Genomic DNA, 15,053 nt, shown 5'->3' on the forward strand with positions numbered 1-15,053 from the left:
AGCAGCCAACAACAGAATTATCACGTCTTCCATAGTGTATTGGCGGCCGGACGGCTGGAGAGCCAGAGCCGACGGCCGGCCGCGGGTGGGGCGGGAGAGGGGGGTTCGTGGACGGAACCGTCTGCAGTAGAGGCTATGGCCGTCTGCGGTAGAGGCTTCGGCAGCCAGCAGGTCACTGGGCAGGGTCGCTCAGTGTGCGCCGGTCGGCAGGTGCCGCGTGTCAATCTGCTGAATGGAGTACCCTGTATCGTATGTGCTGTATTGGAGCCGGGGTCATGAAGATGTATATGCAGTGGGTATGCTACGAATGGGATGGAGTACATTGTATATCAGTTATAGGTAGCTCCAATATTGGTAGCTGACAGCATTGTCTTTCGGAGACGAATATGGGTGGTAAGGGGATCTTAGTAGGGTGGTGGAGCCTACCAGTTAATCTTATTTGGAATTAAGAACCTCGTTTATTTCTGTTTATACGTTTGGTTATTTTCAAATAAACATTTGTATAGGTTTCGTTGTGTTTCGTTTTCCGTTTACTCGGTGTCGGTAGCGGGCCGTGGGGCAGTGATCAGGGACTCGCGGGGCGCGTGTCACCGCGCTCACACGAGGAAAGTGCCGCCGCCGTGCGGACCTGGAGGGGGAGGGTGGCGAGCCAAGGTCGACCGCCGGTGACCGCGGCAGTCCGGTATTCCCAGGCTGATGGACTGGGTACGCGGCGCCCCGTGATGGCGACTCCGTCCCGTAGGTAGTGGTGAGGCCGTGAGTGCCCATCTACCGATGTGTGAGCAGGAGAGATTGGATATCCAACGGATCTGCTTGGAGAATAGAGACGAGACTCAACGAGAGAAACTCGGGCGGTTTTGGCAAGTCATGATGATATTCGTAAATGACTGCGTGGCTCTTATGTAGACGGTTAACTGTGTTCTCCCGATCCAGTGGCTTGAGAATGACGCTGCTGGGGTTCGAACAGCCATGTAGTGCGCGGAGAAACAGATTGGTAACTCTCGCTGTATCCAAAGCTCCGGTGCCGCATCTCCTCTCTGTCCTCCAACTCCCCCCAGCCTTGCTTTCCGACCACGGTGGCTATTTCCGATCTTCTGTCCGACCGGAGTATAACCAGCTGCGCGGCCACGACCCACTCTGCTGGCCCGACGTCTATGTTAACCGAACGGCTACCGATAACCGGACCACACCGACCCTGTTCAGAGAACATAACCAGTCCCCGGAGACCGCAGTGGCATCGCACCCGGACCTCATCGGTGAACTCCTGACACTCGTCTTGAGATATTTTGAGACTCGCATTTAGTTGAGTGTTCGTTACGGCCGTAAAGCTATCAATGTATAAATGGTGTGGTTATATAAGTGCTGAGCATGGAACAATGGCCGTGCTTTTCGATGCAGTGTCGATCCCAAATGATATTTTGTAGATACTTTCCTTTTATTAGACGATCGCTTGCTCAATAATCTTAGCTATCCCCCATTCGCAATCACTAACTACAACGCCCGTGGATATTGTCTCTCTAGTCTTCCCGCTAATGGCAATCACTCCCATTACTAACGTTCGCAGCCGTCACTATGTTTAGTGCGTGAATTGTGACGAATCGTACACTGTCTGCCGCCAGCTGGGGTAACGATTCGGAGCGGATGCATCTAACCATTTGAGGCTGGACCGCCCAGTGCACAAACGTCCCCGCCTGAGCCGCGGTCTCCGTCCGTGGGCAGCGCCGACGGCTCCGTGGCGCGGGTCTGTGGCTCTAGATCCGCAGACTGCCTGCGGTACGGGCCTGTGAGTAGCGGACGGTCTACGGGTGGCTCTCCGTGCAGAGATCCGACGCCGGCTTCCGGAGCCCATGGCTCGCTGTGATAGTGCGGCGCGTTCGGCGGAACAGAGAGGATTGTTCATCCGGCCTGCAGAGGGGTGGCTTGCGGCTACGCACCGCCGGGTGCCTGTTGTCCGCCCTGTGGCTAGGATAAGCCGCAGGGAAGTCAATTTTGATATATTACGAGCGTTGAAGAGTGTATTATGCAGGTTAACTTTGCGTCTAGTCTGAGGATATATCGCGGAAGCCTTTTGCGGTTATCGCTTTCTAAGATTGTATGCGTGTTGTCTGGTTGTCGCGCAGTGTTCCTGGGGATGAACGCAGCTGGTGTCTGGCATTTTCTGATACCGTATCTTTATCGTAAAATTCCAACTGTTACCCGCACGCGTGTCCTTGTCCCATACTGCATGTCGCTATCCTTAGAACATCACTGTAACGATCGCGTCTCCACAAGCGTCGTTCTCTTTAAATTTCAGCTGTTACGGCCACGCCTTTCATGATCGCTATCGCTTCATATCATTATTTTTCTACTCCATTTGTACATACAGTCTGCGTGCGCTACTCGTCGTTAGCTCGTCAATGCCTCCTAGTGCCGGCCAATCGTCGTGAGTTTAGTCTAACGCATCAAGCGACTCGGAAACTGTGCCACTGTCCCTCAATTCTAGCTCGCCTTTCTGCCGCAGGGTATTGTTTGCGAATTGTCTATCGCTCGAGCCTAGTGCCACATTAGCGTAGAATCGCGCCAATGCAGCGCTGTGTTTGTTATGTACGCCGGCAGCTATAACGCAGGCCTGTCGATCGGTTTGTACAAATGGGTTGGTGTTGTAAGGCGCTACTGCGCGTGTCGCGTGTCACGCTGCACCTGTGTCGGAAAGCTACGCAGGTGTTGTCTCCGGCCAGTCGGGTCCGCAGTCACTGAGGTCGCGAAGAAAACCGCTGTCGGCGCTGTGACCTTCAAAGGCGCAGCTACAACGAGCTGTCAGCGGCCTATCGGCTCAGTGGTAGACGAAAATACAGGATCAAGTCCACACATCTTGTGTCTTTCTGGGTTAACACAAATACAGGCCAAAGAGACGCGTGCACCCCGCAAAACCGCGCACCAGAGTCTGAGAGCCCGCAACATTCTAAATGCACAACCGGAGAGAATAGTCATCTCTCTCGAAAAATGTACGTGGCGAGCGCGCACTGGTGCCACCATCAAAGAACTGTTCTGGGATCGCTGTTCACCGCAGTCCCCACCCGACCCCAGCACCGCGCCGCCTCGGCTGACGTCACCGTGACGTCATAGCCGGGCAGTGTGACGTCACCTCCCGTCCGGCGGGCGTCGCTCACTCTCGATGGATGAGCACAAATAGACCGAGACAGGCGAGCACGGCGTACTGAAATGGACAAAGGGGAAAGGTCAGCAGGGCGAGGTCCGGGAGTAAGACGAGAGGGCGGCGACGAAGGGTTCAGAGGGTAAGGAGTTTAGTGTTCTGTCGCAAAAACAATTCTGTATGTTTATCAGCAATCAGCATACAAAACATCGAGCGCGTCGTAGGTGATGCAGCACAAAACAATCCCCTAGCAAAGTTTGGTCGACTTACTTTAATTATATCACTCCTCTGCTACCGATGTGAGGCGACTTTGTTCTTTCCTACCGGGGAAACAAAAATTGGGACGATCTGATTTTCTTTAGAAATACCCAATCTGATTCGGGGTGTGCCGGGAGAATTCAGAGACGATTTGCGGAAAGTGCGAAACAACTCTCTTCTGTCCTCACAGACACTGAACCGAACAGAACTTTGAAAACGGTAGCTAGCATTGTGGAAGAGTCACTGGAGCCGATCCTTTTTACACTCGCGGTCAAGATATGCTGAACAGCGTACCGGGTGCCAGACATTTACTTGTGGCGCCATCTACGAAAAATAAGCACCGCGATCGCGGTACCAAGCAGGGCATACCGCATATAAAAGACCGCCTCGATTCAAAGTAAATCTTCCACCTCCCTGCCCCTCAATATTTCTAACCCCAATTCTCCAACCATCAGCTCATCCTCAACATCACTCACCTTTAGCTTTGGATAGTCGTTCATGAGGATAGTGACGACGCCGATGTAGGGGACGAAGCCGCGCGCTCGGCCCACCACGTCCCGTTTGGTGAGCCACAGCTGACCGGGCGCATACAGGCCGCGGTCGTCCACACTGTTGTTGTCGCCCTTAGTGAGGAATTTGACAGTGCCGTTCTCTCTACAGGCAGACACGGGGGGGGGGAGGGTGCGTCAAAAGAGTGGTTCTGTGAATGGTGAGTGACAAGGTTCTTCGGCCCGTAAGCTGAGCGGTTCTCCGGGTGGTCAGCTGTTGAAATTGTCAGGTAGTTCAAAGATCAACAGCCTGAGACATACTGAAACTTTGCACTGCAATATAAACCATAATGTGGGTTGTGAGTCCCATCAGGCAAGTCCGAGTATTGGGATATATTCTTGTGAGGCCAGGTTTGGTGTATCCATCAAAGTCGTACACCGCCCGTCTCAATCGGCAGATTTCAACTGGCTGCGGCCGCTCCCACTCTCGCACACCATCCCCGTCAGAGGTTTCATATTATAAGCTTCATATTCGAGCGCCGGAGCGACTCGAGCCCAGGCTCTCACTACCTATCGGGAGCCCAGCGCTCTACTAACTGAGCTACGGGACATACCACTCACCGCTATACTAGCTCACCTTTCATGTAATTTGAGGACTCTATGGACGATGGGAATGTCGCGGCCCTCCACCTTGAAGACGACGATCTCTCCGGCGCGGATCGGCTCCTCCTGGTAGTTAGTGAGGAACAGCAGGTCCCCGCGGTAAAAGGCAGGCTCCATGCTTCCACTGCAATCACACATAAGCAGTAGACAGGTCACCAGATCAGCATCCAGACAAAATGTGGATCCAGACTTATAGTTTACATAAGTACTCTGTGATTGAGTGAAAAACATATTAGGTACCTTACTTTAAAACAAAACATTTAGACAGAAAGTCATCTGATGAGTTGGTCAAAATGAACTTACTATAATTGATGTGAGCCAATCAGCAAAGGACAGAACACATACTCAGGATGTCAGGTGTCACAGTAAAAACTAAGGATAAGGGAAATCCATAAAAACCAGAGATCATATGACCCCAGAGGAATGAGACAAACCTAACAGGCACACCATACATTCAACTCTCCAAGCATTGCATGAGCATGATCATTGAGCACTTACTGCTTAACTTCACTCACCTTAGTACCACCACAATGGGGCTCTCACTGCCAGTGACAACCATCAAGCCCTTCCAGATCATCAGTGCGGAGCTGACTATCATACCAAAGTTCAGAACCTGGTAGTAGAGCTGTGAACATAGAACAAAAAAAAAAAACACAGCTTGAGCATCACTTCAAACCATAGGTGCAAAAGTAAATAAATCAATGCATATGGACAAAATCTGATCATTGCTAGTATTGGAAAATGGAGACACTACTAAAACTATGCATTGCTCTTGCCAGTACAGTTTGTGGTAATTCAATTTTACTACAAAAATGTGAAAAGAGTGACACCAAACAGAGAACCATTCTCATATTTACTGTCCACAAGCCACAACGCAGCAGCACGGTTAATAAGAAAACAAAGCCAGGTGAGAAATTGGAGAAAATATTCTGAAGCTTTTGACCTAAAAATATATCAAAAGTGCGCAAAATCACTGAACTGTGATAATTTTGATAGCTAGGTAGGTACAGCCCTCAGCAGACTGCTTGGTAGGTATTCTGTTTCAACAAAACCGGTAATTACTCAAAGGCTATGTCAACAGTCGGTCTGAACTCACTTCAAATAGATGCGCCCTGCTCCACTCCTTCGCTTGGGTCTATATCACTAAATAAAGTATAAGGCTTGTGTGGCAACAAAAAGCAAAATTTTGTTTTGGGGGCAAATATAAACTTTTGGGTTTTGTTGCCAAACTGGATGGAAAATGAATACGATGATAATGCCAATCTAACGTGTGGTGTCTCGCACATCTTGCTGTTACGATTTTCGAGTGACTGATAGCATAATATTCACTGTTATTCTCAGTTTTGTCAGAAAGAGAATACCTACCACACAGTTTGCAGAGGGCTGTACTTATTCATATCTTCCATATGGATGTGAACACAAAAAAAAATGAAAAAAGCAGCAGTCAACATAACAGAGTAAGACAGGAGTTTATCAGATTATGAATTGAATTAATTGATACAATTGATTGTCAATAATAAATATTAAATGTGTCTCACCTGACGCTTATTCATCCTCTTCACATCGCCAAAACCCAGTCCCAGAAAATCCATTTTTGCGTTTTGTGGTCTTATATCTTCGGGATGCAAAAATGTATTAAGTATAGAAGTTTATTATCTGTGAATTACTTCTCGCAAATTTTTAAAGCAAGACAACCGTTTCAGCTAAAATCACAACGAAAACGCTACTAATCTACCCTACCAAACAGACACCATCGTTCATAATGCCGGCAACGAGTTCAGTCACGGCCGTCACAGCCGTCACGGCAACGTAAACAGACAAACGTAACAATATAGCAATGAATGTATCGTACTAGCGCTGCCAAATCTTAGTAATATACACGTGTGGAGGGAAAATGAGAAGTTGATAAATTCCCTTCGCTTGTGTAACATCGATGCAAGCATCATAGACATATCATAGATGCCTAATTTTTATTTTTTATTTTTGTTTCTTTTCATTTAAGTTTCAAACTATTCAGTTTATTTATATATGTTTGTCCTTGACATTTTTGCAACTTTCTCTTGTTTCAATTTCTTTATTTTTTATTTAGGAGGAAGTTGATCCTCATTTTATATTGCGCACTTGTTACAAGTTACGACGCAATGTTTTATGGAATTTTGTTGGATTATGCGCATAATGCGTGTTACAAGGCCCTAAATACAGCGTGTTATGTGTTATGATGTTTCGCGTTTTTTTCTGTCGTTTCTGCAACAAAATAACCTGTGAAAGTGAGGTTTGCTTGGGCTAGATCGCCTTCCGGACTGAGGTATTCCGTTACAGGTTAACAGCAAGGCTGTCCCAGATTTATCTAGGATTTTCGCCTTTGTATAGTGGTAAGTACTTGATATGGTACGACTACACGGTATACCGTGTAGGCACTGTCCCATTTCCTTTCAGAACTTTCGGTGGTAACCGGTAACTAATTCACACTGTGAATTACCTACACATTACAATTATGTGTGAATCACACATCATCATCTAATGGGAAAATGTTTTCATCCAGAATGTTAGAAAATGCGGCAAATTATTTCATCTTTGAAAATGTACCTCAACCTACCATGTATTTGAACATTTTGACAATGATTCTGTCTGCTCTAGATTAAGGTTATTTCTTACTTGCATAATCTTTTTCGGTTAAAACTTCAGTCCGGTAAAAATATGCATAGCCATCGCCCATCAGAATTTCGAAAATAATTTAGGCATACTTGCTTTTAATTTTGTCATTCTAGGACTTCTTTTCTTCATGTCACACCTAACCAACATCCAAGTCTAGAACACTGATGGTAGGTAGGTACAGTATTGATACAGACAATACTGGCATGAGAAATCATGTCAGTATTGTCTAATTGAAATTTAAAAGTAGACAAATTTTTCCCCTAGAGTACCAATATGTTTTCCCTGCACTTGAAATAGTGTCATCTGTATTGGGGGTACCTCTACCCCTCTGCCATAAGACATAAGCAAAATCCAAAGTGAAAGAAGAAAGCATTTGCCTAATTATTTACTCATTCTTATCACAGTTTAAAGGACATGAAACTGGATGAGGAGGGGTGTGATTTTTCTACAGTATTCCTTAATTTCATTTTCTTAATCCTTCTATATTGTGATTGTTATCATCCATCTCTTTTTTACCTTTATGCAGTCTGCTTTATTAGTTGTTAATCACCTGGTCTGCATTACAGTCTGCATGTAAATGTATATTGTATCAAGCAAACACCTCAAATGCAAGTCAATCAACTTCATTAGGCCATATCTTTGGATGGATGGCTGACATTCTACATTTTTATGGGATTGAAAAAGGGCAGGCAATGGCATTTGCACCTAAATGAGATCTATGAATACAATAATAAGATAAGCCACATGACTTTGTGGCAGCATCTCATAATTGCTGGTACATTTATGCTGCAACCTGCATTCATATTGAAAGGATATAACTTGCAATGACTCTGTAAGTGTAACTGAACATAGGACTTGTGCCTCTTGGCATCATGATTAAGCAAAATTATTGCTATCAAAGAGGCTTGTCAATTTGTGCAAGAATACTTTGTCTTCCATATTGCTTGAAGGGTGCCTGTTCACTTGGCCTGGCACAAAAAAGATCCATTTCAGATTTATGGGCATACCAGAATGAAGCTGTAGATGTTATTGTTCTTGTTGCTCATTGTCCTATTTTCAATATTTGTTGTCAAATATGACCCCACAGCACTGTTTTAAAGAAAAGATACGGATGCTGCACAGCATCTGTATCTGTGTCATTTCAGCATGAGATACTGTTTCCTTCCCATGGTACAGTAACTTCTCCTTCCATGTTTCCCAGGCTGTCAGCATCTGATTCACATGGATATGGGAGACCCAGCGCCAGCCCCAGGCTTAGGGGCTGGAGAGAAAACCTCAGACTCTGCCGAGTCGGCCAAATCAGTCCTGCTGGCTCTCCTGGAATCAGATGGAGGTCCAGCAGCGGCAGCCCGTGCCATCACCGCTGGCCAGCACACCGTGCTGGGGGTGGTGGAGTGCCTGGAGTCACTGCTGGTCAGTCCGGAGGCGCCGAGCCGAGCGCGCGGCGTGCAGCACCTGACTGACGTGCTGCGCCTTCTGCCTGCCGACCTGCTAAACGAGCAGGAGTGCGCGTTCATCGCCACGTTCTTCTGTGACCGCGTGCGCGACCACTTTTCCGTAGTGCCGGCGGCGCTGGCTGGCGTCAATGTGGTGGTGTGTATGAAGCACCTGGCGGGTGAGCCGCTGCGCCGGCTAGTGCAGAGCCTGTACAAGGAGGTGCACGCGCAGAGCCTCGTGCTGGCTGAGCGACGTAACGTGTTCGCCGCGCTGCGGCACGTGCTGGAGGCGCGGGCGGAGGATGTGCGCGAGCTGGGCTCGGACTTTGTTCTCGGCTGTATCCAGTCGATGGAGGGGGAGAAGGACCCGCGGAACCTGCTGACCGTGTTCGCCACGGTGCGACTGCTGGTGTTGGCCGTGCCGCTGGCGCCGCTCGCCGAGGATCTGTTCGAGCTGCTGGCCTGCTATTTCCCGGTCGAGTTCACCCCTCCGCCGGACAGCGCTCACGGTGTGACCCGACAGATGCTGGCCGACGCGCTGCACGACTGTATGGCCGGCACCGGGCAGTTTGCCGAGTTCTGCCCGCCCCTGGCGCTGGAGAAGCTCAACTCCGACCTGACGCAGGCCAAGTTGGACGCATTGGCGCTACTGCAGCGCTGCTGTGGCGTCTACACTGGCGCTCAGCTGACGCCGCACCTGGCACCGCTGCGGCTGGCGCTGGCGCGGGAATGTCTGACCCCGCGTCACGCGGAGGTACACGAGAGCGCTCTGCGGCTGGCGACGGCCGTGTCGGCGGCGGTGCCAGTCCAGGCCGACCAGTGGACGCGGCCACTGCTGGCTGAGTGCCTGCACCACGCGGCACAGCGCGGCGGCGACCGCCTCCTGGCCGGAGTGGCGCCGCTGCTGGTGGCGCTCTGCGCTGGTAACCGGGAGCTGGTGCTGGGCGAGGCGGTGCCGGCGCTGCTGGGCCAACTGGAGACCGGTGGGGACACGGCGGCCGAGCGGCGCGAGACGGTCACCGCGCTGGGACGTGTGCTGGCGGACGGCGGCGGCGCAGAGTCGGCGGCTGTGGAGGCGCTGCGCCCTCGACTGGCTACCGCGCTGCTGGGGGAGCTCGGCGGGCAGGACCAGCCGCTGCAGACGGCGGCGCTGGGCGTGCTCAGCTCCTGTCCGTGGCTGGTGGCGGACTCGGAGGCGGCTCCCCTGGCCGGCCATCTGACCTCTCTAGCCACCGCCGAGGACACTGCAGTCCGCACGGCCGCGCTCAGCTGTGTGTCTGCCGCCGCCGACCGGCACCCGACCGCCCTGATAACCGGCCTGATCCAGCCGCTACTGACTGAACTGACCAGCGGCTCGGACGGGCCGCCCGAACTGACCGAGCGCCGGCTGGCGGCGGTAGCGGCTGCAGTCACCGGTCTGGAAACCGCCCGAGCCGCACTGCCGCTACTACTGGTCCGTCTGGTGCGCGTCGGTCGGGAGGATGCCACTGCTACCGAGCGGCTACTCGTCACGATCACCGGTATTGTGCAGCGAACAGCGACTATCCCCGCCGTGGCCGAGTATCTACTCTCCGAGATAAAACTTCCTGAGAAGGTCCTGGAGCTGTTCTGCGCCGCGGCGCGTGAGGTGGCGTACGATCCGATGCGACCGGCGCCGGACTGCCCCAGCTCAGCTCCCCTCCACCAGGCGGCACCAGTGGCGGCTGGCGGGGCACTTCTGGCCGCCCTGGTGCGTCAGCTGGACGCGCGCCGGCAGGAGGAGCTCCTACACGCCGCTGTCAGTCTGTTCCTCAACGGAGACGGTGATCACATGCTGGGCGCGCTGGCGGAGCGTTGGCACGGCGTGCTACCGCTCTCTCACTCGGCGCCGTGGCAGCACACACAGCTGACCGCTCTGCTGGCCGCAGCGCTGGCCGCCGCCCAGCCCAGCGTGGCCGTGCCGCAGCAGGATATCGTCTCTGTGATGCTTACAAAACTGGCACTGAAGAAGCGACACCCGCTGACTGCAGAGCGGGCCGGTAAGATGCTGGCGGTGGTGTTTAACAAGCAGCCAGAGGCGGAGACGGACCACCTGCTGAAGCGGCTTATCAAGCAGCTCGAGTTCACGATGGACTCCAGAGAGGAGGGCGGCGCAGGTGTGGATGTGGCTGAGGTTTCGGCTGTGGTAGCGCTGTGGGGAGCGCTGACCAAAGGTCTGGTGCTGCGTGGTCACAGTCAGGCGGCATACATGGTGCGGCGCCTAGTCGAGTGGCTGTCGGATACCGCTGCCGGTGAGGCTGCCGGTGCTGCCTTTGACGACCTGCTGGCAGAGGACGCCCTGCTGCGGACGGAGAACCACTGCACGGTGCGGCTGCTGCACCGCCAGTGGCTGTTCACGGTCACCTGTGACCAGCTGGCGGCTGTGTTTAGCAGCGAGGAGGCGCCGGCGGCCGTGCGGCGGCGCCACCTGCGCGCGCTGGGCGGCCAGCTGGCGGCGCTGCCTCCCAGCGTGGTGTCCGCCCAGCTGGAGCGGCTGCTGCCGCCGCTGGTGGCCGCGCTGGCAGAGCTGGCCGATGACGCGGCGCTGAGCGCTGCTGTGCTGCAGGTGCTGGGCCGAGCCGCCGCCGACTCGCCGGCCGCCCTGGAGCCGTTCGCGGAGACCCTGGCGCCGCGGCTGCTGACGGCCGGCTGCGAGGCGCCCCAGCTGGAGACGCGCTGTGAGGCGCTCCGCTGCCTGGGCCAGCTGACCAGCCTGAAGGCGCACCTGCTGCTGCCGCTGCGGCCTCAGGTGCTCGCCGGCCTGGCTAACTGCGTCGACGACAAGAAGCGACTGGTGCGCCGCCAAGCAGTGGAGGCTAGGAACTTGTGGTTTCTGCTGGGCGCGCCAGGTGGTCTGAAGTGAGCGGGTTTCGTTCAGGAACTGTGCCATGCGGGAACTGGGAAGGGCTAGTTTGTAATGTTCAGTTACTCAGTGCGCACTTGTTGAATGAGCTTTGTTTGTTGTAATGTGATATCTTATGACTGCGGGTGTGTAGAATGTCGACCGGTACACTTAACCCGCGCGGGGCTGGGGTCTCCAGCCGAACGCGCGGGGCTGGGGGGGGGGGGGTAAATTTTACCCCCCCTATTATCTCGCGAACTAATGGTCCGATTTGGAAAATTCAAACGCCAATCGAAAGCTCTCATCACGAACTACTAAAAACATGTACTTAATTTAAAGTTTGAGGTCAAGGTCAAGGTCAGGTCAAGGGTACAAATTGCAAGTTTCTACAGTATCGGCCTTGCACCGTAGTTGCCGAAGAATGGAGTCATGGACTGAGACTGATCGCCCAAAACGTGTTCTTAGGCTACCAAGACAATATTCGTTGCATACAATATCATTCAGAGGTCAAGGTCAAGGTCAGGTCAGGTCAGGTCAGGTCACCAAAACACAAAATATAGAAAAGGGCATGTGCGACACATGTTTTATGGGTCATTTTACTCATAGAATTCAATAGGCATACTCAATAAGTGATATGGACCACCTCTGGATGAATTTCAGGTCGAGGTCAGGTCAAGGTCAGGTCAAGTGAGGTCAAATTTTGAAGTTGGTTGTTAAGGCCTAAAAGGTGTCTATCTGATGCAGTTTTTCACGGCGAATCGAATGGTGCTATTTTTGTTTCCGTAAGAGGTCTAGAACTTCCAAAAAAGTCATTTTTCAAAAAATTTGTGTGTCGTGACGTCATAAAATTTTGAATAACTCCCACATTTTTTAACCGATTCTTCTGAAATTTGGTATGTAGGTGCACATAGACCACTTCTCTGACATATATTCCGGTTTTTTTCGATAGACTCAAAATTTTGGATTTTATAATGATTTTCCCAAAAAAATCAGTTTTTTGAAAAATTTAGGCCAAAATCCAAAATTTTCAAAAAACCGAGATAGCCATTTAATAGACAAAGTAAAATTACGTATAACCTTTTTTGTTACGTCTTGATTCCTTTAAAAATGAAGATGTTAGCGGCGTTTGAACTTTTGCCGTTTTTGAGGCGAAAATCGCGAACATGACGTCATTAAAACGTCAATTTCTCAAAAATTTTCCGACGGATTTCGCTCAAATTTTCAGGGAACGTGTCAAATTGATGTAAGAAAAGGTACTGAAAGTTTGGCGGCGCTGCGCGCCGCCGTTTTTGAGATATCGCAAAAATTCGCGAGGGGGGTAAAATTTACCCCCCCCCCAGCCCCGCGCGGGTTAACTCAGCGAACCGACTGCCGGGACAGGGCGTGAGTGATAGGCTTCCACGCTTTTAGCGCTTTCCAACGCCTCAAATATATGATCGTCGATAACACACCAACTTTCTGTGGAAACTTTACGCTGAATAAGTAGCAGTGGTGGGGATCGATAACTGCTTTACAAAAATATTTACTTTGGCTTATTACGTGGGGCTTGTTTGTACTTACTACCGCACGGGTACGCGAATACGTACAGACATAATAGTCATCCAATGTTTGCTTTCTGTTTTCTGTTGTTGTTTTTTTTTCTGCTACGGGTGAACACTGAACATTGAACTGCTTCCATTATGCACTCCGGTCACCATCATACATTTCTACTTTTCGGCTCCGCTTTCTCCAGCATCCGAGTCCGTTTACACACAGAAGTGGAATCACTCCTCCGTTACCCACCTCTTTCTCCTCCTTCCCCCTCTCTCTCCTCCTTCCCCCCTCCTCTCTCTCTCTCTCTCTCTCTCTCTCTCTCTCTCTCTCTCTCTCTCTCTCTCTCTCTCTCTCTCTCTCTCTCTCTCTCTCTCTCTCTCTCTCTCTCCTTTCATCTCGTTCTCCTCACTTTTCTTTTTTCTTCGCCTCCCTCTCTCTCTCTCCCTATCCCTCCCTATCCTCTCTCCCATCTTTCTCTCCTCGTCTTGCTCTCCCTCCTTCCCTATCAGTGGCATTTCCCCATACCTACCTGAACGACCAGCCTAGTACAGGCCTTGGAGCTCATCAGTTGCTTGTCCGTTCTGCCCCAGGCGGCTGTCTGCCCTCTCCCCCTCCCACTCTGCTCTCACCTTCCTAAAATCCGTGCAAAAAGCGTCGGTCGGCCGCAACCAGCATGGCCGCTGCGCCGCCGCCTTCGACGCCGTCTCCTAGCAACGCCGACAGACGCTAATTCGGTCTCCGTCGGTGCCGATGGGAAGCGTGCCGCGTCGTAACGGTGTCTCTCACGAGAGCGACCCGAGAAACCGACGACCGGGAGGAAGAAACGTTAGCGTCAGAATATTAGCGGAGCTGTCGTCGGATGATGGATGTGTTCATATGAAGAGAAATTACGCCAATAACGCGGTCATGCCGTGCCCCTCCGCCTTTGAGTCTCCGGAAAAAAGTTGGGGCGAGAGGCGACTAGTTGATAGGTAAGGGACCGGTTGAATAGACCTTATTTACCGATTTCTTCCAGCCCGATTGATCAAGTTTTCGATGAACTGACTCACTGCTGGCTCTCGCCTGTCGGCTGTCACCCTCCTCAGACACAGGACGATTTGATTTTCGCAGACGTTCAGGCAGAGGGGAAGGGGAGGTGGGAATGGCCCCGGATAGGTAGGGCAACTCATCGACTCACTTATACATAATTGAGCTAAATCTTAAGCTCTAAATCTTTTCAAAAAAGAGCGTACCTACTGGATGACACCAAGGCACCGGAGCACGCAACCGGAGCCGAAGCCGGAAAAGGAGCTCGGAACTCGGAGCCGTCCCACCCATAGGTAGGTAGGTATTTTACGGTTCCGGAGGCTGCGAAATATTGTAAATCAGCTCTCGCGTGGGCTAAAGAGCCGCTGAAAATTGAAAAGTGGCGGTGCTCAGCTTTTATATCAATTACAATTCAATTAATTTACCTCGTTGCTTTTGTACCTATTCCGTATTTGCTTGCCTTAATTTGATAGCGTCGCCGAATTAAACGCTGCAATGCTTACATTCTTGTCGCTAGATGGCGTTAGGAGAAACGCCTGAAAGTAGGCTGTCCCGTAGGGCTCTAAGCCTAATGCTGAGCAGTCGGGAGCTCTGAGCCGAGAGAACACTGAAGGAGGAAAGGGAAATGAATGCTTAGGATGCACCCACCCCTTTCCCGGATCTCCGACTCGTTGGCTGAAAGGTCCAAGATTGGATGGTCATCGGTAATAGGCTAGGTTATAAATATCTGCTGCATGGAGGACTTTCGGAGTAAACTTTCAGGCTGGTGTGACCGATATAGCGCGGTTTGGTGACCCGTCTATCGGAGCTAGCTGAGATGTGACAGCGAAACAACCGGTGGTTGTCACATCGGCCTAACGACACGCCCTTATTTTCCTGTCACATAATTATAAGGTGGTCTCACTCTTATTCGTCCGAAAGGTCGCTAGCAAAGCATCCGATCTTTCTTTCCTACGTAACCGATCTCGTTTCTGTCTTCTCCCGTTTAAAACGAGCTCCGG

At 51.3% G+C, this 15,053-nt stretch overlaps 3 protein-coding genes across 15 annotated transcripts in view; 2 read left to right on the forward strand and 1 right to left on the reverse strand.

The window, feature by feature from the left end:
- LOC122392660 (salivary glue protein Sgs-3-like) overlaps positions 1-2,849 on the forward strand; it is a 17,070-nt gene extending 14,221 nt beyond the window's left edge. For all 13 annotated transcript variants that reach the window (XM_043387763.1, XM_043387779.1, XM_043387764.1 and 10 more), the window contains one exon: positions 1,620-2,849. In XM_043387763.1, coding sequence (XP_043243698.1) covers positions 1,620-1,659 — 40 coding nt within the window. In that variant the 3' untranslated portion in view covers positions 1,660-2,849. The remainder of the gene's footprint in view (positions 1-1,619) is intronic.
- On the reverse strand, positions 2,837-6,361 carry LOC122392662 (signal peptidase complex catalytic subunit SEC11A-like). Its single transcript, XM_043387789.1, has 5 exons — positions 6,081-6,361; positions 5,058-5,167; positions 4,517-4,666; positions 3,868-4,045; positions 2,837-3,196 (listed from the first exon to the last, which is right to left on the reverse strand). The coding sequence occupies exons 1-5, from the start codon at positions 6,132-6,134 to the stop codon at positions 3,146-3,148; spliced, it is 543 nt and encodes a 180-aa protein (XP_043243724.1). The 5' UTR covers positions 6,135-6,361; the 3' UTR covers positions 2,837-3,145.
- Positions 6,362-6,670: 309 nt separating this feature from the next.
- Positions 6,671-12,941, forward strand: LOC122392675 (MMS19 nucleotide excision repair protein homolog). The gene is made up of 2 exons (XM_043387813.1): positions 6,671-6,914; positions 8,399-12,941. Exon 2 carries the CDS (start codon positions 8,419-8,421, stop codon positions 11,512-11,514), a length of 3,096 nt encoding a protein of 1,031 aa, XP_043243748.1. The 5' UTR covers positions 6,671-6,914; positions 8,399-8,418; the 3' UTR covers positions 11,515-12,941.
- Positions 12,942-15,053: the final 2,112 nt, after the last annotated feature.

The sequence above is a fragment of the Amphibalanus amphitrite genome, unplaced genomic scaffold, assembly GCF_019059575.1.
Source record: "Amphibalanus amphitrite isolate SeventyFive unplaced genomic scaffold, NRLGWU_Aamphi_draft 000496F_arrow, whole genome shotgun sequence".
Taxonomy (NCBI): Eukaryota; Metazoa; Arthropoda; class Thecostraca; order Balanomorpha; family Balanidae; genus Amphibalanus; species Amphibalanus amphitrite.

What these genes read in the sequence shown, in the direction of transcription:
- LOC122392662 (XM_043387789.1), bottom strand. Translation starts at nt 6,134, where the DNA reads ATGGATTTTCTGGGACTGGGTTTTGGCGATGTGAAGAGGATGAATAAG. An exon ending in GTCCTCAAATTACATGAAAG is followed by an intron (nt 4,046 to 4,516) that starts GTGAGCTAGTAT and finishes GTCTGCCTGTAG; the next exon opens with AGAGAACGGCACTGTCAAAT. An exon ending in ACGACTATCCAAAGCTAAAG is followed by an intron (nt 3,197 to 3,867) that starts GTGAGTGATGTT and finishes TGTCCATTTCAG; the next exon opens with TACGCCGTGCTCGCCTGTCT.
- LOC122392675 (XM_043387813.1), top strand. Translation starts at nt 8,419, where the DNA reads ATGGATATGGGAGACCCAGCGCCAGCCCCAGGCTTAGGGGCTGGAGAG.